The 21,453-nt window shown below is 37.0% G+C and overlaps 1 protein-coding gene across 2 annotated transcripts in view; it reads right to left on the reverse strand.

Annotated features, from left to right (window-relative positions):
- The window catches only part of MLLT10 (MLLT10 histone lysine methyltransferase DOT1L cofactor), a 123,432-nt gene that overhangs the window by 24,307 nt on the left and 77,672 nt on the right, over window positions 1-21,453 (reverse strand). For both annotated transcript variants that reach the window (XM_058026901.1, XM_058026892.1), the window contains exon 11: window positions 7,782-7,960. In XM_058026901.1, coding sequence (XP_057882884.1) covers window positions 7,782-7,960 — 179 coding nt within the window. The remainder of the gene's footprint in view (window positions 1-7,781; window positions 7,961-21,453) is intronic.

Raw genomic sequence — 21,453 nt, forward strand, 5'->3', positions numbered from 1 at the left:
GTCTTAAGTTGAACATAACTAAATTTAAAATAAACAATACTGACTACTTTGACTAAAACAACCTACAGCACTACTGATGACTGTAATCAGAGTGAATTTTTACAGCAAAGCTCACCTCACCTGCTTTCACAATCACCAATGCAAATCAAACCCAAACATTCACTGTAGTTTTTTACACATTCATTCTCAGCAACACTGAGATTGAAAAGATAGCCCTCACATACTGCCACCATTACAATCCAAGCACTCTGAAGCCCTTAAAGTTTGGGGATTTTTAAAAACAGATAACCAAGGTCCAATTGCACAAAAAATGTTTTCGCCACCTGGCTGAAATAAAAGAATTAACTGGAGAGTATAATTAGGAGGTGGGAAATGTTAAAATAAAATCAGGAAAAGGGTTTATGATATCTTAGAAGAAAAGATCAACTTTTCATTCAAAAAGAACATTAATTACAAGTGTACAGATTGTCAAAATTTAAATTTGCCAGGAAAACGGTATTTGTGACATCATTCTGTGCATGCAATATTCACATTACTAGAAGTTTTTCTGTCTGCAGCAAAAATAAATCCTTTGAACTTCTAGCGGTAATGAAGACTCTAGCTTATGAACAAGCTAATAATCAAATACTGTCTTTGAGAATCAATTGTTTTGATTAAACATACAAATAAAACCTTCAATTAAATGAAACCATCTAACCTTCAAACACCAGCAGTCAAGTATTTTCCAAGAAAGACATGAATGAATACAACTGGGAAACGCAGTGGGATTTGAAAGGCAAAATGAAAAATTAATGGCACACCTACAGAAACTAATTTATACCTCTGCCCAGTGTACAACAAGGGCACATAAAGTCATTAAAAACCACATGGATAGAAGGCCTATCTTCCAGTAATGTGAAAACACTATAACCTCAACTACTACTTTGCTCCTCTCTTTCATGTTGACTACCCAGATATCAGATAATTTTTTAAGCAATTAATATCTATTTATTTATACACCAGACATAAAAAAGAGACTTACAAAAACTTACTAGAATGCTACCTCATTAAGAGGTCTTTTTGTTTTGTTAGGTTTTTTTTTTTGTTTGGGGGTTTTGTTTGGTTTCAGGTTTTAGTTTGTTTTTTAAAGGAGGCTTTGTAGAGATAAGACCCTGGGATTCCTCCACAAGCCTAACTAAAAACACTCATCATTTCAACACAAAGCCCTTTCACCTTAAGCTGGTTGCTCTATCGTTTCCATCTCCCTCTGTCTTCACAGCACTTAAACTGTATGTGCTCTACATGGACATGGAAGCAGTATCTTGCCCAAGAATCTCTTTTACTTAAGAACTTTAATCTATGTATGAGGAATTTCAACTTCACTCTCATTGAAACTACCTTCTTAAGAAACAATCCCAGTATATCCATGGAGGAATCTATTTTCTTCATATCAGTATTCCAAAGAAAGCAAGACACTTGCAATAGGCAAATAATTCTGAGATCTGAGAGAAAAGTAACTACTTTCAAGATAATCTGTAATGTCAAGAAGAGCAATAATAAAGAATCAGTTACTTATTCACAAGCATGGACATTTTAACTATATAAATATCAACAGTCTTTGCTATTTAGGTGATGAAATAAACACCTTCAGTAGTAGAATTGCTGCTGTGCAAAAATGCTTGCAAGATTCTCAACATTTACGCAAGGCCTATACGCCACCGTCTCATCAACTCATTCTGCAGCTTGCAACAAACACACACCATGCATAATTAAAATCTTTCTCAAGTAAGACCTAAACACTGTTTCATCTAAATAGTTTTAATATTTCCATTGCATGCAAACTAGAAAATTTCACACTTTTTACATTCACCACCATTATTATTGTCTCAGGCAGCCAAATTGAAGTTGTGCTACACTCAGTTCAACGAAGAGGTCAATGTGCCTCAGTTGCCTGGAGACTGATGGTTGCTACAGCAGCACCAGATAAGCCAAGCTAAATAAGCTTCAGCTTGAAGGCAGAAAACATTTATTGCTAGGGCGAAACATTGATGCAGTTGTCTCAGCATGCGGCATTGTGCAAAACCCTGCACCGCCTTTCAGAGTACCTCCACACTGCACAAGCCCACATGAAGACAAGCTTTCTGAAGCAAGAGGAAAACAAGATTTTTATTGGGCTAAATACTAGATTACTTGCAACTATGATTCCTTTGTTCTTCTAGTTGAGTCACATGTTAGAAGGAATTTTCCCTCTGGCTGTAAATTCTTCCTCCTTGCTACTCTCCTCCTCCCCCACCCCAAAAATCCTCAGACTGCATGAAAAGAAAATTAGCTTTTTACCCATTAAGAAAGTAGATAAAAATTAAAACAGCTTTTAAGTGAGAAGACAATTTTGATGGAAAAACTTTTACTAGTGCAGTTCTTCCCCATTTTCATTTTGCAAGACTGAAATTTAAGTGGCTGTGACAGAAATATGATTGAGTAGGTTTGGAAGGAAAGCCTCTGTTTTGCACTGACATCCTACACCACAATATCAAACCCCTCAGTGTACAACATAGTGAAGGATGCACTTAGCACACTTTCCAAATCTAGAAGCACTAGCGATTTCCTGTGGCAATGAGTCCCAAAGACAAGCAACATACTCTGTTAAAAATTATTCCTTTCTGTTCTGGATGTGCTGAGACTTCCTCTTGTACCTTTTGGGTAAGTTATAAGGAAAACCAAATAATTTCAGAATCCAAAGAGCCTGTGATCCGTGTTGATAGTTTACCTTTGACCTAGTAAGGTAGGAGCCTCTTTCAAAAGAGACTTTAGCATCAAGTGTTTTGACAGGAACATAAAATATGTTAATTGGTTTTCATGTATCCAGCATTTCTATTGATTAGAGAAGTCTAGTACCACAGTAAGGATCTAATTTCCTTTTTCTGGAAGCATGCTGCTTAAACCATGCAACATCATTATCTCCAGATGTTTTATTAGTCTCTTTTTAATTATCACTCATATTAAAGGTAATATAAACAAAACAAAACAAACAGAAAAAAAACTGAAACACCCAAAAAACCACCAAACCTCCAACAACAACACCCCCTCCCCAAATTAACAACACACTGTATGACAATGTATAAACTGAACTTAAGAAATGAACTAACTTACTTGTTTTGGAGAAATTTTGGAATATATTAACATATTGTCATAATTGCTGTCTATGCTTTACCTTAATGACTACCTACTAAGAGGTGAGAGGTTTCCCAACAAGGCACCCACCAAATATGGAGCAGAAATCTTTACTATCTGCACTCTGGACTTCCTAAGAGCTCTTATGGCATTCAGTATCTCAATGATTTCTATGTTAAGGAACAGACTTCAAAAGATGTCCTGAAAAATATGTAAAGAGAGTAAAGTTCTTCTTAAGTTCTAAAAATCATCTGATTACATATCTAATGCAGTTTAATATAATTATACTAAGTTACTTTGCACTGCAAAAAAAAGGATTATTGCTTAAATTAGTTTGTTGATGTTGTGTCAAAGTCTCCAGTTTTAAGATGTTCTGATCTAAAGGTGACTACAGAAGTATTACACCAACTCTTAGCTTACATATGGTTGAGATGTGCATCTTTGGGAGCAGAGCAGGAAACTCAAGCAGCCAACCACCTAATGCAGGTCACATCTGTGACACACTAAAGTCCTAGAACTCAGGGCAGCTTGGCTTTCTTCTCCATGTATTTTTTCTACTCCCCAAAGAAAATTTGATTAAACACTGACAGCTGATAGACCAGCCATTTTCTAGAGTATCCACAGGCAGGATGGCCCAGAACCATCCCTTAAAACACTGCAGGTCTGCCCAACTCTAGCAGACTCCAGATGCTTAAGCTGAAAATTTCCTTCTTTCCTTCCTCACATTTACTTTGTGCTGCATATTACATTTTTAAAGAACCACAAATCTAAACCAGCAGGAAACAGGGTGTTTCTCTGAACAAGAATGGGAAACAAAAGTGGCCAAAGGAGTATCTTCCTCGGCCATCCCAAATTTAAGAATGCAGCACCCATAATTTGAGCTTACAACTGTAAACATGGAAGCAGTATCAATCAGGTAGGTGCATTTTATTGTCCCATGAAAATGCCCAAACCCCCCTCCTGCAGACTTGCAAAAACCCCTCTCAACTTGAGTTTTCAGCAAAGGAACATCTACTTGTTTAAGATGTACTATTAAGTTCCTTCACAATTCCACTCCTTTTGTGGAAGGTATAAGTAAGATTGCTCCCAAAACTGTTCCTAACTTCTCTGTTGAAAGGAACAAAAACTAATAATAGAGTTCCTATTTCCTGTCTTTTCATTTATTTTCCCATGAGTGCCAGAATATAACATAAAAAGGACAAGAAAGTTCCCTTGACAGCATGCAAAATGATGAGCAGACTTAAACTATATCAAGGAAAAAAAAACACTAAAAAAGGAAGGTAAAAATAGTATAGACTAGTAATTTGGAGAATGAGCAGGGGAATACAGAGATCCAAAATTAGGGACTAGATTAATTCAGAAAATGAGAAAATAAAAACTACAGGGCAGATGGATCTGAAACATCACATGCCCTACATTCAGAAAAGACCTCAGGATTCCTTAGCTTTCACATTCCTCTGTCGTTAACAAGTAACTCCAAATCTACCTAAGAAAATAAGCCTTATCTCCCCCTAGAAGCTGGATCAGACAAAGGAGGATAACCACCTCCATTCCTTCATTTATATGAATGCTAAAGAAAATTCTGGGGGCTTTTGTACTGCTTCTAATGGAAGTAAAGCCAAAGGATCTTTGGAAGGGACAATGGACATGATAAAAATGTTCTGTGGGAACATATTTTTTCCAATGACCTTCTCTTTAGAATTTCTTAACATACTTTAAAAAAAGAGACATGTAAAAAATTCCTTCCAAAATTGACAAATTTATGATATCCCCAAAATCATAATTACAAATGTCCAACAGAGATCTAAAAAAACAGCTGAAATCTTACAGGATGCACCTTAGTAGCACATATTTGAGGCTATTCCAAGCTTTAGTACTATTCCAAGAGCCCATCTGTTAACATAACTGAATAAATGAGTAGACAAGATTTGGTCATAACTTGCTCTCTAGACGAATAGTTTCAGTAAAACCTAACTTTTAAACTATTACTTTTTACCTGCTACAGAGGTACAAGCTTACCTTAGCTTATAACCTCGGATGATGGTTTTCTTTTCATCAGAACACTACACAAGAAACATGCCAGCACACTCTTATTTGAAGACTTCCATGGTCAAGAGCTGGACAAACAATGAGAATATATCCACAAGAGCCCAGCAAGCAGACAGCACTCTGATGGAACTTTGCAGAACTAAGTAGGTAAACCCTAACCCTTGACATTTAATCAGTCATTTACGCTAAATGGGAAGGGGATGAGGGGTAGGGGAAGATTAAAAAAAAAAAAAGAAAAAAAAAAAAGAAAAAAAAAGGGTTCCTTCAAGTGAAGAACAACTGCATGGCAAAACTAGGGTCTCCTGACTGGATCTCTCCAAGGTAGTGTGAACGTTATGCACTGAAAGCAGCCTCACTGAAGCAGTGGAGGACTTTGTTAATTCAAATACAGGAGTTCACCTTTACAGCTGTCAACCAAAACTCACTATTTCCATCTCCCTGTGTATCTCAAACCCAAGACTCTAAATGGTAGTACCTGTGAATAAGATCTTGACAAGTAAATCTATGACCACTTGAAAACAAGTTTGGTAGTGAGGCAAGACACACAACTCCTTTGCTTCTTTGGGGATGAAAAAGAAAAAAGCCCCCAAGGCAACTCACAAGAAACAAAGGCGAAGGAAGGACAGGAATTTTAAGCAGTTAACCTATGGAGGGCTCTCTAGTTCAGCTAAACAGTAAGAGGAGGTCCATCTTCTAGGGTATACCTCTCTTTGTGCGACAATATGAGCAGAAAAAATACTATGGTCTTTCTCTTCCTGACTCATAAAATACAGGTTTTGTCCAATTGCTTTTTCAATCTGTTTTTCTTCTGACAGAGGTTAACAAACAGAAGTGGTGGTGCACAGCCCTTGCTTATTTAACTTCTCCATGTCAGTTGATTTTACAGACCTTTGTCGTATCCCATCTCAGGGTCTCTTTTTGAGGCCACAAGTCCCTCACTATTTACTCACTCCTTATAAAGCTGTTCTTTGCCATTGTTCACTGCCATGGCTCTTCTTGTACCTCTTTTGGCATGTACCGTATCTGCTTTGAATAGAAACTGTCCTTTCCCTTTAACATTGATTTTATTTGCCCTCTTACCACCTTGTCAACACAGGCTGGTGAGGTCTTTTAGCAATTTGTGACAGCTGATCTTCATAATGGCCCACTGCATAACCCAGCATAATCAGCAAACTTGGTGTGTGCTCCTCCTCCTCCTCCTTTCCCCAGACCATTTCTGAATACATCGAGCTGTACAAAAGGCTGAGTCTTCCCAAGACTCTGATGGCAAACCTCTCCTCTGTGAAAACTGACCACTGACTTACTTGGGTTTTTTTTTAAACTATGACACAATCCCTCCCCCAAACTCCAAACTGTTCAATTTAAGTGTTGTCAGAGTTAGAGTGTGCAATGATCTTTGGAAATTAAAAAAAAAGGAGAACTTCCTAAAGTACCAAATTTTTAATTAATTTCTTTAAAGTAGTTTCTATCAATTTGTGCAAAAGAGATACCACTCAATTTTGGGTGAAACCACCCTATTTTTTTAGAAACCAGTCCAGAAGAATTCTGTAAAAATAGGAACTGCCACCTATAAGAACAAATTGCTATTTGATATTGCAATGTAATCTGTGTTGTTCTTCACATAGTATTTTTGCTATCCATACACTTATAAACACCTGTTTGTGCACACATACACACACTAAGCTTGATTTTTTCATGTTTATACCCACTATCTTAGATCACTGTAGATAAATTACAAGTTCATTGCTTATAAGTACACAAAAATATATATATTTGATACATTCATTCTAAGAGAGATCCCCATCAGGAAATGAAAAATGCAAGAAACAAGGAGTATAAAATCACTATGTATATTGTAGTATTCCTTTGTACTTCAACAGTAATCATGGTGATTTTCTGCAACTATAACTTCATATTCTCTTAGCTTGATAAATGTAATCTTGTCCAACTTAAATTCATGCAAAAAACTATCCTAAAGGTATTTTTTCTGGTTCATTACTTCAACTATGCCATCCCTCTGCACTTCTCCCATGCCTCCATTATTCCTTCACCATCAAACATGAACTACTGATCTTCATTTGCATGACTTTTCAAATACAAAATTATAACATATATGTCAAAATTCATTTGTTACCAAGATGTCAGCCTTGGCCATCTCTTTGCCAGGGCTAGCCTAGCTGTTAAATTTGTTAAATCTTCCAAACAAAGCACTCTTTAACTGATACCATCATTTTTGCATAGAAAACTGAAAACTCTACATATTTTACTTATCAAAATCTTTTCTTATGTTCTGATTAAACATTGGTTAGAACACTGATGAACTGCAACCAGCATTTATGCTACTAGTCATAATACAGTTGTTATTATTAATAAGCACTTCCTCAGACTACATTTAAAAAAATCTATGTGCTCTACAAATTGAGACTATGTGATACTATGGGGAACTTCCAGCCACTACAACATTTCATAACACATATAATGTTTATTAACCTATTTTCCAAATAAATTACTGTTTCTTTTAACATGGAAATTAAGCAGGTCAGTAACATAGTTTTCTATCTTAAACTCTTGTGATGGTTTACCTGAGTTGCAGCAACAACAGTAGTTATAGAAGGCGCAGTTGAAGGTGATAGAGCTCCCACTTGCTGCAAGTGGCCTGAAGCCTGCTGAGGTAAATGAGAGCTGGAAACGGGAGTGCTAGATCCTGAGCCAGATACTGCATTTGGAAATGATACTGCTACATCATTGCTGCTAAAAATACCTGAAAAAAATTACAAAAACGATTACATGCATCTCTCTCTCTCCCCCTCCCTCTGTTTACTAGTAACCATGTAAATATGCAGTAGAAAATTAATCAAGACAAACAAGATCACTTAATACGTAATGCAGAAATCTCCTGTGTAGAAATTCTAACCATGCTGATTAATAAAAGTGCTCTCATCATTTAACATTCTACAGTTCAGGGAACACAGATTGATTCACTTTTAAGTTTTTTGTAAAACATATGTGATAAATCAAATATTTGTGTGTGTTACAAACTGCTCAAATATTAACAGTGGCAGAATTTTTTGCTAAAATGCCTGCCTTCAACTGAGTCTGCTATCAGAGTTTGTTCTTTCAATGTATTACTGTTAACAAAAGAATGAAGTATTATGCTATATAACTGTACACACACCATACAAATGGAAAAAATACTTTTTAACTTTAAAGTAAATGTTACTAAACAACATACATTTGTTCAAAACTGTAATTTTGGCAACTAAGGATTGCTTGTGCTTTTTCAGAAAAATATTGACAGCAAGTCTGAGGACAAGGTACTCAGATTTGCCAATAGAACTGGTGGTATTTCATTTATTCACGAACTGTAATTCCATCCATGATCTATACGAATGCTCGACTAACATTTCTGCTAGAACAGCCAACAAATAAACGACTAAACACGTTAAAATTAGTCAGAGTTGTAAGTTAGCAATTTAAATAGGAAGAGTTCACACCCCTCTGTGAAGCCATTACTTCTGTTCATCTACATGCAGGGTAAAGTTCATTATAGAGGTTGGGAAAAAAAACCCTACTGACCAGAAGCCCAGGACAAGAAGTAGTACCTGTCTATGAAACCGTTAGGCTCCACGTGCATTAGATAAGTGAGCTGTCAGCTGGCCAAGGAATATCAAGCATGGTAGCACTGAACTGCAGTTAGAGGAAGAGTGCCACAGGGAGTAAACAGAAGTAGAATGAACATGGTTAGATCAAAAAAAGCAACAGAACTGAAATGCCAGTTAGAAGGCAAAGGGTGGAGCTAGTTTGTCACTCATACAAATAATGATTTGAAGAAGGCAGTGACAATAAGAAGATACGCAATGTTAAAACACCACTCGCCACCCAGATATCCCTCTGAGCACAGGCAGTCAAGGGAGGCTAACATCATCCAAACCCACACATAATATGCAAACACTGATGCATCTCAAACTCCCTGACTCTATTAACTGTCAAGAAAAATGGAAGAGAAAATCAGCCAGACCCACTAGAGAAAGAAGATACGAAAAAGCACCTGAAGACACATCGCGACAACACTTCTTTCCTGCCTCACCAAGGTTTGTGACTTATCTTCTCCCCAGACTCTTTATCATAGAGAAACTCCATACCTGCTCTACTTTCCTACTGACCTTTGTGTCTTTTTCTATTTAGCACACCTCCCCCTCTCCTTGGTTTTTGTGGTCACCATCCCCAAAGCCTACAGATCCAGCCTTATCAGCAGTGAAGATCCTTGAAGTGTTCCCTTTGCTATGACCCTTTTCCAGCTCTAGCTGCATCATCTAACTAAACAGCACATTTTATGGATCCTGCTCTAATTCATCCCTACACACCACCAAAATGGCCATGATTAACAAACAGCCTTGCTACCGAGTCTACTCTTAAATGTGACATAACTACAATCACACAAACTGAAATATAACCCAGGTCCTCAAAAGATTTTTCAATTTGCTTTTAATCAGTAATTTCAAACTAATAAAAAGGATGAGATTTAACCCTTTGTTTCTTGAATGCAGTAAAACAATTAAATATACAAACCTTCCTGAAAATACAAGATTTTCATGAATTATCAGGCTTAAGAAATCATAAAATTTAAAAATAATGAAATATCACAGCACCTTTGAGTAAACCATAAGAGCTCATCACCACAAACACTATCACTCTCATAAAACATCAACAGCAATGAGAGGAGAAAACAAAATTTTTGGTGAGAGACAAGTACTAAAAATTAAGGATATTTTGCCAGAAAGGGAAAACAACTCCAAAATTTTAAAGCTATTATAATTTTTTTAAAGTCTTAATTTTTAAAAGTCTTACATATGTAATAACTGCAGTGCTTCTGCTGCTTCTATTTTAATAATAAGGTTTATTCTTCCTCTTAAAAATAAAATTCAGGAATACAAGCAGATAGTTATGAAATCACAGGCAAAAGAATATTTCAAAAGAAAAGCAGCAAACTAGTTTGCCAGTGGAATGAGGTAAGCTAATATTTGTTGCCAGCTGTTGTAGTAATACTAAAAACACTATTTGTTGCTGTTGCAACATACAAGACAAATATGACCTATCAGCACACTCTTTTTGGGATAAGTATTTCCATTTAGCAATCCCTTACTTAACACATAAAGGACATGCACCTTCTGAAACTAGTCATGCAACCAAGATACTACTCCATGCAGCATTCAAATAAGATCTGTAAGATGAACATTGAAATAAATCATTGATTTTCACACCGTTTCCAAAATACCTGTATAAAAACTATGTGTATATGATATTAGAAAGCCAAGACAATACACATTTGAAATGTCTCTAACATATTAAGTTGTCCTTTGGGGTTTGGGGAGAGATAAATCACTTTCTGGATCAGGAAGGAATGGTAACAAAAACCTGAGCAAATCTCTGTAAACTACATTCATGTTTAAAACAAACAAACCACCTTGAAGTCCTTCCCATATTACTGAAAAGCCAAAGAGCTGTAACTGGTGATGGATGGCATTGTGTAATTTGCCAGCAGCATGAACAGCATGGTCACATACCATCTTGAGCATTAACCAGAACACAGCTCCTCAGCTCCAGGTGGAAATGGACACCTCACAGTGTTCAGGTGAAGTCTCACTGTGTGTCACACCAGTAACACAGCTGCAGAACACGGACTGCAGGTTCTAACAGGTAAAATGCACATGAAGCCTACACTGCTGGCTCAAAAGGCTTAACAAAAAGGCAACTGAAAAAAAAAAGTATTTCTGGCCAACAAATAACTGCCTGCTTAGCACAGAAAGGTACTACCATAGAGGAGGGAACACATCAGATAATACAGACTGAAAAATATGCATTTTTTATGCACCATCAATAAAAAACTCAGTATCAGAGGATACAAAAGCACTTCAAGAATAGTGAAAAGCAAAATAGCTTCAAATCAAAACTAGCAATATATACCAGGTAGCACACAAAACAATTTTAGTGATTTTATTCAAAATCTCAAAAGTAAATAGTTCCATGAACAGAGGAATTAACAAAACTGAGTAAATCCTGGATTTCCACAATGTTGCATCTCTCAGATGACATCAATACACTAAGTTTCCCCACCACAATTTCAGTATCTAGCTATGAAATCCTCACTTCTTATTTTCTAGTACTACAGGCACCCCCTCCATTATCCAGCTCTCATACATTCCCTTCTTATGCTAGTGACTGCCAAGTTCAGCAAGAGAGAAAAACCAGGCAGTATTTGGTTACTTTTGTCCCATTCACCATCCATTCCTATTACAGGAACATACATGTTTTAGACTTTTTTTCTGTAAACTGGACAACAGACTTAAAGCTTGAAACCAAGAGAGACAACATTGAGACTGCTCCTTAGGAAGCTCATAAAATGGTCTCCCTAAAGCTGTATTTTCTTTTGTAGGTCAAAACTTTGAAACTATTACAATAATTCTGAAAAGCAGAAGTTAAGATATCTGTCATAGGTGGCTCATCTTAGCATTTTGTCAAAACTTCAGGAATAAGAAGAATATGGCCAAATAGGCCATTATTTTTCAAATGTAAACTTGCAGGCCCACAGAAATTGCAAAGAACCACAAAACCTTCCTGCTTGGGGGGAGGACAGGTGGGCATAGGGGTGGACAACAACCTCAAGGGAACTCATAGCTGAAATCACAGAAATAAAAGGAAATTTTGAGTTATAAGAACTTCATTACACAAACTGAAGCTATACACATGTTTTCAGTACCTTCATTTTGTGTGGTAATCTCAAAAAGTCTCCCCTAAACTCATGGCAACTTCCTACACAGGGCAAAATGAAAAAGTGTCTTTGCATGAAGCAGTCCATTCATTAGTTACTAAGCATGTACAAAAATCTGATTAAGTTCCATTACACAAGAAAGAACATGTTCTGTTCCAGTACAATGTTAACAGTGGAAGAAGTACCCCACTATGTTATTTTGTAACATGATCACAAACTGAAGTGAATTTAATGGAAAACAGAAGCAAACAAAAATGGGTAATTTTTTACTGTTGTCAAAGGAGAAGAAAGTTACACTTCTACTGCCAAGGCAGCAACAATATTCACTTAAATTTAGGAGATAATGAGCTTGGAGGCTAGGCCAATCTGTTTCCTGCATGAAGAAATCTGAAATCTAAGCACCAAATAATCACATTATTTTCCTGCAGGTGATGAAGGAGTGGCAGAGTTCACTTTCAGATAGATTGCTACAAGACTCTGCAGTAACAGTTCTAGAGGTGCACAGAAATCAAAGTTACTGATCTGCAGCTGGAAAAGAAGCTACACTTCCCTCCCCTTCAGTGACTGGGCATCCTTTTTTGATGGAGGCACAGCAGCCTGTCCCAGATCAACAGCCAATGGCTTCCTTTCACAAAAGGCATTCTGAGTACTCTCCAGAACTGAGGCAGAAGTTAAAAAACCCCACAGACTCAAAATACCCAAAGAATGCACACTGCTGGAGGTGTGGAGGGAAGATACAAAGTACAAGTGTACATGTTTTCAAAAACTGGTTTTCTGACTGTTTTGAAACAGTTGCTCCAGTTTCATACCTATTGACAGAAGGCAGACTTGCCACAATTGTTCCCTTTGAGAATACTCTGTAGAGTGGATTTATAGTCAAAGACCAAAATACTTGACAAGAACCTTGACATAACTGAGGAACACAATCCAGCACAGCAATATGACACATATATATGGTGAATCCATGATCATATAAGCTACATTTACAGCAAAGACCTGAAGTTTGCTATCAAACCCCATTACAATTAACCCCAAATCCTTGGCAGCTCAGCCAGCAAAAGATATTCAGGTACTCTCCACTGTCTACTCCCATCCCTATGGTCAAACCCTTGATTGTACAATTACCTATAATCAATCAGAAATATGTTCAACAGGGTGGGGTGAAGGATCAGAACCAATCCATGTGCTACCCATACTGTCTGCTGTGTTCAGCTAGTCCCACCTGCTAGAGTGAACAATGGTATTTTACACTTGATTCCACGTCCATTGATGGCCACTCCTGTCAGCAGTCATGTTCCCACCTGGAATTAATCCAAGCTGATACAGGTCTTACACTGCAGCCCTCCACTGCAGAAGGGCTCAAACCCACATTTTTCATAGTCCACCCAAGATAAACGTTCTCTCTGAGAGAAAAGGTCTGAGTGTGACATGAGGAGACAGATGACATGCTAGACTTGGGAGACAGGGAGAACTGGACTGTTCTTCTAGCTCACTATATCCATCTCTGACAGTGAACAGCCATACAAGGAAAAGTACAAAAAAAGGGCAAGATGTAGTAATACTTTCCTCAAATGCTCTCCCAGCCTCTAGAAATCTATAATATATGAATTTTGAGTGTGAGGAATGGTCTTTGTAATTACTAGCTTTAAATATGCTTCCAGCCTTGCCCCAATGAATATCTTCCAATGCCTTCTGAACAGCTGAAGCTTTTCATAACATATATCATGGCAAAGTTACACCTTGGTTAAACTGTGGTGTAACAGTTTGGAAGATGGCCGACACAGGGATAAAACACCTTTCACTTGTTTCCTCCAGATGTTCTGACTTCTCACAATAATCTTTGAAATGCTTTATAACTGCCTGTTTACATTTCACAATTAACTCAGCATTATGAAATAGGACATGCAAAGAACTTCATGCTTGTTCCACCATGAGTCAAAAAGTTTTCAAGTACTCTTCTAGAATACAACACTAAGATAAAGAGCTCCTTGATCATATCTCAGACACATATGCTCATAACCACAAAAAAGACCTGTACTTCAAATGTACCACAGCACAGAAAGATCTTTGTAAAAGAAAAAGTTAAACAGATAGGTAAGAACAATTGATAAAGACCTTAACTTTTTAAGGTTTAAAAGTTTTAAATGCTCACTTTTGTAACAGTGAACCAATACAAGCCTCAGTTACTTAAATACAGCAAAGTAAAAGCAAAGCAGTTTTAGGCTCACTTATGAGTATTCATGAATAGGAGCATGACTTGTGATGTACATTTCTTAATGATTTCAGGAAAATTTACTGTATTTGCTTAACATCTCTGAAAACAGATCTCTCAAACCATTCTGACAGCAATCTACCTTGGTGCTGGAAGGGGAGTCACTGGAAGTACCAGACTGCTCTTCACTGTGAACATAATCCAGTCCTTTATGGGAGTTTCTCCCTTTTGGATTCCAGTGATCTGAGGCTGGTGTTTTTGAAGGGAGGGGGCAGGGGGGTGATGGGACAGCTTTTTCCCAGATTTCTGAAGACCTACAAACAGCTGTCATGAGCAACAGTTACAGCTTTCAAGCGGTATTCCAGAACCTCATGGTCAGATAGTTACACTTATGACTGCAATATCTGACAACCAAACAATAACTACTCAGTACTCTGAAATGTACATAACAGAACTACTTCAGTCTTTTTAATTCACCCTTCCCTTGTTCTTTGTTTTTATCAATTTAGATGGTTTAGCTGAGCACTAATATATCCATGCCTCAATATAGGCAGATGACTTTTTATCAACACTGAAAAATTCGGCCCAAGTTGGGCTACATTCAAAAAATTTCAATTCACACTCAATACAGATTCTGTGTAGTTTAGGTTATCTTGTTAAAAAAATCATACCATAAATACTGAATTTTGCCTGCATTGATGGAAAAGCCAAGGCTACAGAACTGAAGTTTCTTTGGAAACATGTTGTCTTCTAAAAACAATCACAGCACTGAGACTGTCACAATGGATGTCTGTTCTGTATTATGACTATCCTCACTGCAACTCAAAAATCAGCATAAGACAGAACAATCAATAACAAAGACCTAAAAACAGCAACAGGAGTATGAAGTAAGACAGAACAAGCAAGAACTGAAGTTACCACAGAAAGGCAACAAGCAAACATTACAATTTACAGCTATTTCTAATGTAAAATAATCATGTCACTGCTTCTGCTAGTCTTTTTTTAATGTATGCACTAAAACTGCCAAGAGATATGTATGCTCTACATGTGTATATATGCATGTATAGATATGTATGTGCATCCCTCCTGCTCCTTTTCAGCGGCAGGCTCATAGAGGAAGAGATGAGACTGCAAGGTCAAATCAAAACAGTTTGACTGTAAGATCCAGAGTGACTTGGGAGGACAAAGCACATTGCTACCACACAGTGAATAGCAGTGACAACTTTACACCTCTCAGCTGCAAATTTTGTGGTTTTTAGAAAAAGGTTTGAAAAAAGCAAAGACATAAGAAGCTGACTATACAACTGCAAAACACAGCACTGAGTATACCATGTCTCTTACTGGCAAAACTGCAGTGTGCCACTGTCTGCCTTTAAGTGCCTTGACTCCTTTCTATTGAGGCAGGCACCTTAATGGAACAGCTTTCATGGCTCCATTTTCTAGTCCTCTTCTTTAGGACTAGATTCTCTGAGACTGGTTCAATATTTTAGCTATTATCTTTCCTCCTTCAGAGGGTGTCAGCAACAAATTTCAACTGACAGGGTTTGGCCATTTTATAACAAAACCACTCATAATAAACCTCTCTGCTCCAAACTTATATTTGTTTCCACTCAAACTAAAATTCGCAAGTTTTCTTTTTGGTACTTTGTTGCCAATTGCAGCCAGCTTAAACTCAGTGCAATGAAAAAACAAGCTCCTCACACAGACTCCAACAAAACTCTTATTGACAGTGACATTTACAATCCTCAGCATTACCTGACACATAATCTGAATATGCTGTTGGAGTAAATGATCTTCCTTTATTTAAATATTTATCTCAAGTTTTAATACTTTCTTTTCATCCTATATAAACACACATGACAAGATCTCTTCTTGCTGTTCATATTATCTAAATTTCTACCTACCCTCACTGATTCCATCCAGATACATGCTTCTGACAAAACAAGAGCCCTACAATACCAGGATTAGGGGAGGGGGGGAAGGAAAGGCAATACTGGGGGAGAAAAGTAACCAACTTAACCTCAGAAGGTAACACGAAACATCACCACCACCCCACAATAAGGTAATTAGATAATAAATCCTGTCCAAACACCATTCTAAAACAAACATGTAGCCACCATTATGCTGTTCCACAACAGTAACTTATATAAAGCATTACTATTGCCTGGCAATATATGCCCTTCCAACTATCTGTGCCACTAGTTTAAAAAACAAAAAGTGCAATGTGGAAAGAAGTCACAAATGGCATTCCATCGATTTCTGTTCTGCACCCTCTTGCCAATCTATACCTCTTCAACATTAAACAGCAAAAAGGCTCTGCTTATAAAACAGCAGAAACTCACCAAGTCCAAATTCAGCACACTTTGTCAGATACCCTTCAGGTGTTTTATTTTTGTTCAGAAAAATGGTGAGCTTGCTTTCCTTCATCTCAAAGCTGGTTCAGAGCATTGTATACCTGGGAGAGTGAGAGGGAAACCCTATATCAAAAGGAAAAAAAGCTAAACCTATTTTACTAAAGCAAAGCAAATCTAGAGAAATTTCAGTATTTCTCACCACACATAGACTATGAAACATAAAATTAATGTAATATTAAAAATTTTATTATTTAAGACACCCCACCACTCTAGACATCAGCCTGACTGGTGCAAAAAAGGAAAAGTTCTATAAAACTGTAATGACTGCCACCTTAAAATGCAAAAAACTTGACCATGCAAAGTTTCAAACATGTAAATTCTTTTGCATTCACTGAATTTCAAGTCAATACAATTAGCAATGCACACAGCACTGCTCTCCTAACATATGTGCACAGCAGTAAGAAAACTTCTATTTGAGGCTGGGAAAAATGGATAAAAATTTCCAATTTTTATTAATAGACCACCTGACATCAATTAAATATCATACTGAGAAATAAACTTAATAATCTTCAAAATTAGCCTCATGAGAGAGTTTTAAATCTTCCAGTAACTTGTGAATACAGCTAGGATTGTTTCCTACAAACCAACAACAGCCTTGAAAAAGAAAAACAAGTTCTAATTTAATAAGATATTTCATTTCCACTGGCTATGAGTGAATACAGAAACAGGGGTAAAAAGCCAGTGCTGAATACTAAAAGGAAACAGCCATTAGATACATTAAAGATTCAATATTGCTCCCTCTGAAATTGATAGTTCTGTTATCAGTGACACAAATGAGCAGCATCAGGCTGTCAGAACAAAGAACGGACACAACAAGGCTACCTTCACATGCATTACTTGTAGTAATTTAAGTAGTCAGGAAGGGAAGTGGGAGAATGCCTGAGGTAGACATCACTATAACACACCTATGAATGGAGCACAGAAGAAGGACTAGAAAACACTATTCACAAAATTAAAGAAAAGAATCTCAGAACTGGAATAAAACTGTTATCATTTTACTTCACACATACAAAAAGATCATAAAAAGAGAACTGAGGAACTATTGACCTATCAGGCTCCTGCAGACAATCTACAAAGTTTTCACTCAAGTACTGAACAATTGACGCACTGCAGACCTGTATTTCACCCAGTCCATAGAATATGCAGACCTTCAATCAGGCTTTTCCACAAAAGGCTACCCTTTGTGATAAATGAACCTCTGAAAAAGATTCTAATATAACTTACCATTATGTATGGCATTCATCAACTTCACGAAAGCTTTTGAGTTAGGAGAAAAAGGGCTTCATGTTAAGATCATGTTTAACAGACGCACAAAAGAATGTATGTATAGACAGGAATTTCAGTGAACAATAATATACCTGAATACATCTTTCTTGTATTAGAGCTCTGATCATTTACAGTAGCACAAACTGTAAAATGGATTTATTTCTATCCACTATAATGTTTTACTTGTATTTCTTTTATCAGTGTTGGTTAGATATTAAATGTCAATTATAAGAACATTCCAACACATGCCAATTAGCTGTATTCTAAAGCTAGTATTACAAATAAGAATTCAAATTCTCTCCAGTGGCAATCAGTCCCCCCAAGAAAAGACTGATTTTAATTTCATTGTCTGCAACAAATTTAGAAACTGAAACGGAAGTTGCCTTGCTAATTTTAATCACAAGGCATCTGTTTTGCTTCACTGCTAGATGGAGATGAACTCAAGCAATCAAGTCTGGCAGGAAACAGTTGTGACTCCTGGACTTCAGCGAGCTCAGTTCAACAACAACTCACATACACAGAAAGAACATCCAACCAGAGGCACACCAAAGGAGATGCTCACATGAACTTCCTTTCCTTCATGGGCTGGGGTGTTTAGAGGGTGTTCATCTCTGATCCTGAAGTGCCAGAACACACTCACACCCTCTGCCGTGCACTGAAGTCTCCAATGCAGCCGCCACAGCACTGCAGGGCCCAGCTGCAGAGGGCAGCCCTCCTGCACTGAACCCACCAGCTTATTCCTGCTTGGGATAACCACCCCATGGCTACGGAATTATTTCACTTTCAGTCTCCTCGTCCACTCTCTCACACTACCATGGAACAAAGCCCTCAGTTTACACATCTGGTTTGACTTGGTAATCAAATGATTTTATGGACCACAGTGGGGTGAACACCTCTGTCACACTCCCATGGGGGAGTTTTATACCTGCATCAACCTCTGGGATCTGACTGCAGTAACTATTTGGGGTCCAACAGGGCAACTACCTTTAATGCTTTATTTTTCTCTTTTTACCCTTGCCACAACTGGGAGCTACTAAACATTGATGTCATAAGCCAGTCTTTTAACTCTTCTGAAGGGCCCTCTGAACATCATAATTTCAAAAAATGAATGAACAAAGACATCTTAAACTGTCTGTCATTCATACTCAAAGATTACAAAACTAAGAAGCAATTTTAAAAAATTTAAAAGCTTTTACTTTTATCTACTGACAAAAATTGAATAACTAGCCAAAGGTACATCAGTGGAAATACTTGCAAAATTTGGAATATCTTAATTAAAGCATTAATTTACAAAGTCTGTTCCCTAAAAAAACATAAATACTAATGTTTGGGGATTTAAATTTTGTGGTACAGAAAAAACACACAATGTACAAAATTCTGTATGATATTTGACAGAAGTGCATTAATCTGAAATAAATAAAACTGATAATCTTAATTAACCTTAACAGTTTTCAGAGAACTAACAAAATACAAACTAGACTCATAATTTACAAGGAAAAAAATTACTAAAATGCACAGAGTGATATGACTGGAATCACATTATACTATACAGACAGATTCTTTCTCAGGTGCAGAGGACACAATGCAACTGCAGTCTGCCACTCTTAAGTGCAGAATCATTTCACCCACACCTACTCTCCATAGCCTTTATTTGATTATAATTGTATCCATTCTCTCCAGTTTATGCTCAATTTTTGTGCACAAGAAATAGAAGCCATTTTGATCCATCATTGCTTTCACCACTAAAGAAAGTCTCTTTCAAATTTAAGGAACCATTGGGTAGGTTTGGAAGGAAACTTAGGGTGGTGGTGGGTTTTTTTCTTTCCTCTTCTTTATTTTATATTTTATTCCAACAAGCTCAGCCCTAGACTGCCAAAGCTATACCTTTTGCTTTTGTTTCTTTAAAACTGTACTAAACAGGAGCCACCACTAATCCACACAATCACATACAATGCATTCCCAAACATCACTCAAGAGGTATGAGAAAGTTTCCAAGCAGAATAGACTAGATATGTCCCAATGCAAAATTTACTACTCTAAGATAACACTTCATAGATAAAGGAGGAAGAGATGCAGTTAAAGAGCTAACAAAACCCTAGCTGTTCTACCACAGACCTCATCCAATTACACAAGGAAGGGCCAACACTAGATCAGCCCTGCTTGTGACTGATGGAGCTAATTCTAGACTCCCCCCAAGCCTCTCCACAGAACAGAAGGAGAACTGTTCCCCTACCAGCACTCCCTTCCACACTCCATAAATTAGTAGAAGGCAGATGAAAAAAGGTGTTTTATTCTGGAAGGAAAAAAGAGCTACTGTCTTGGTTCCTGTGTAACTGCCTTTATTGGCAGCTAGGTCTTTCCCCTCCCAGCCACCCAGTTTTCTGCTACAATGTACAGCCAAATTGAAATTCAACATGCTAAGGTGTTGAGAAAGGCTAGGGACAGTGAATGGTAACTATATATGTATATATGTGTGTGTGTGCATGTATATATATAAATATATTTATATATATATATATTTATTTATATATATATAAATATATTTATATATATACATATTTATATATATATATATGCTGTAATATCTGGACTTCACTTCTCATTGTTTTCATTAATTTGCCATCTCTGGTGCCTCTGGTGCCTCCCACACTTTCAGTCCTGGCTAAATCTTTCCCCTCTTCATCCAATCCTTACAGCAGCTGCTGTTGTTTGCTTTACTTAGAATCTTACAATTATTCCTCCTTAAAATCAATTCTGCTCAGAAAAAACTTTAATACTTCCAGCTCATTCATTTCAATTTCTGAAATGACTTAGTATTAATACTTACATCCAAGCCACCACCTCTGGCTGTTCATTACTTGTTTTTAAGGGAATTGGTTATGCATAAAAACCTTAAGTTTCATTCTAAGCTTACCACTCTTCCACAACAGAAAAAAGTGACTTTGTCCATAGGAAGGATGTTATTTGCTGTAACCAAGCCCTAGATCCATCAGATTAGGCATTTGTCCATGACAGTTATCATGCTTTAAGGAAAAAAAAAGGTGAAAAACCCCAAATAAAACAAATTCCAACAACTTGCATTTGACATTCTTATGTGAAAGCTAACTATATTGGCAGCTTATGAGCCACTTTTTTATTTGGAGGAATGAGGGGTGTGTTTGGTTTTTTATTTGTTTGCTGGAGGAGGCTCTGTTAAGGTTTCTTTTTTTATTTACTTGGAATCTCTACTCATTCTTATTTCACAGATGTTCAAAACAAATAAGCAATGGGAAACAGAAATAAAACCAAGTCAAGTATGTAGGATCTAACAGGATTACTCATGCAGAAGTGCCAGTTGCATGTTCATATTCTTCACTTCCATTACCAGCTTCCACAAATCCCTGCTCGACTCAGATTTCTAGAGCTATACTGGTCCAAAGAACATAGATGCTCACTCACTTTTTTAATGACCAAAATTTTCCCTTTTTTCCTGTTTCTTAGGTAAGTGGGGACCCTTTTCTGAACCTTCTACCACTGTAGGAAAATCTCTCTCACAAAAACACATGCAGCAAGCTAGATCACTGTCAAAATGAACAGTTTCCTTCCTGTTATAC

The sequence above is a fragment of the Melospiza georgiana genome, chromosome 1 (assembly GCF_028018845.1).
Source record: "Melospiza georgiana isolate bMelGeo1 chromosome 1, bMelGeo1.pri, whole genome shotgun sequence".
Taxonomy (NCBI): Eukaryota; Metazoa; Chordata; class Aves; order Passeriformes; family Passerellidae; genus Melospiza; species Melospiza georgiana.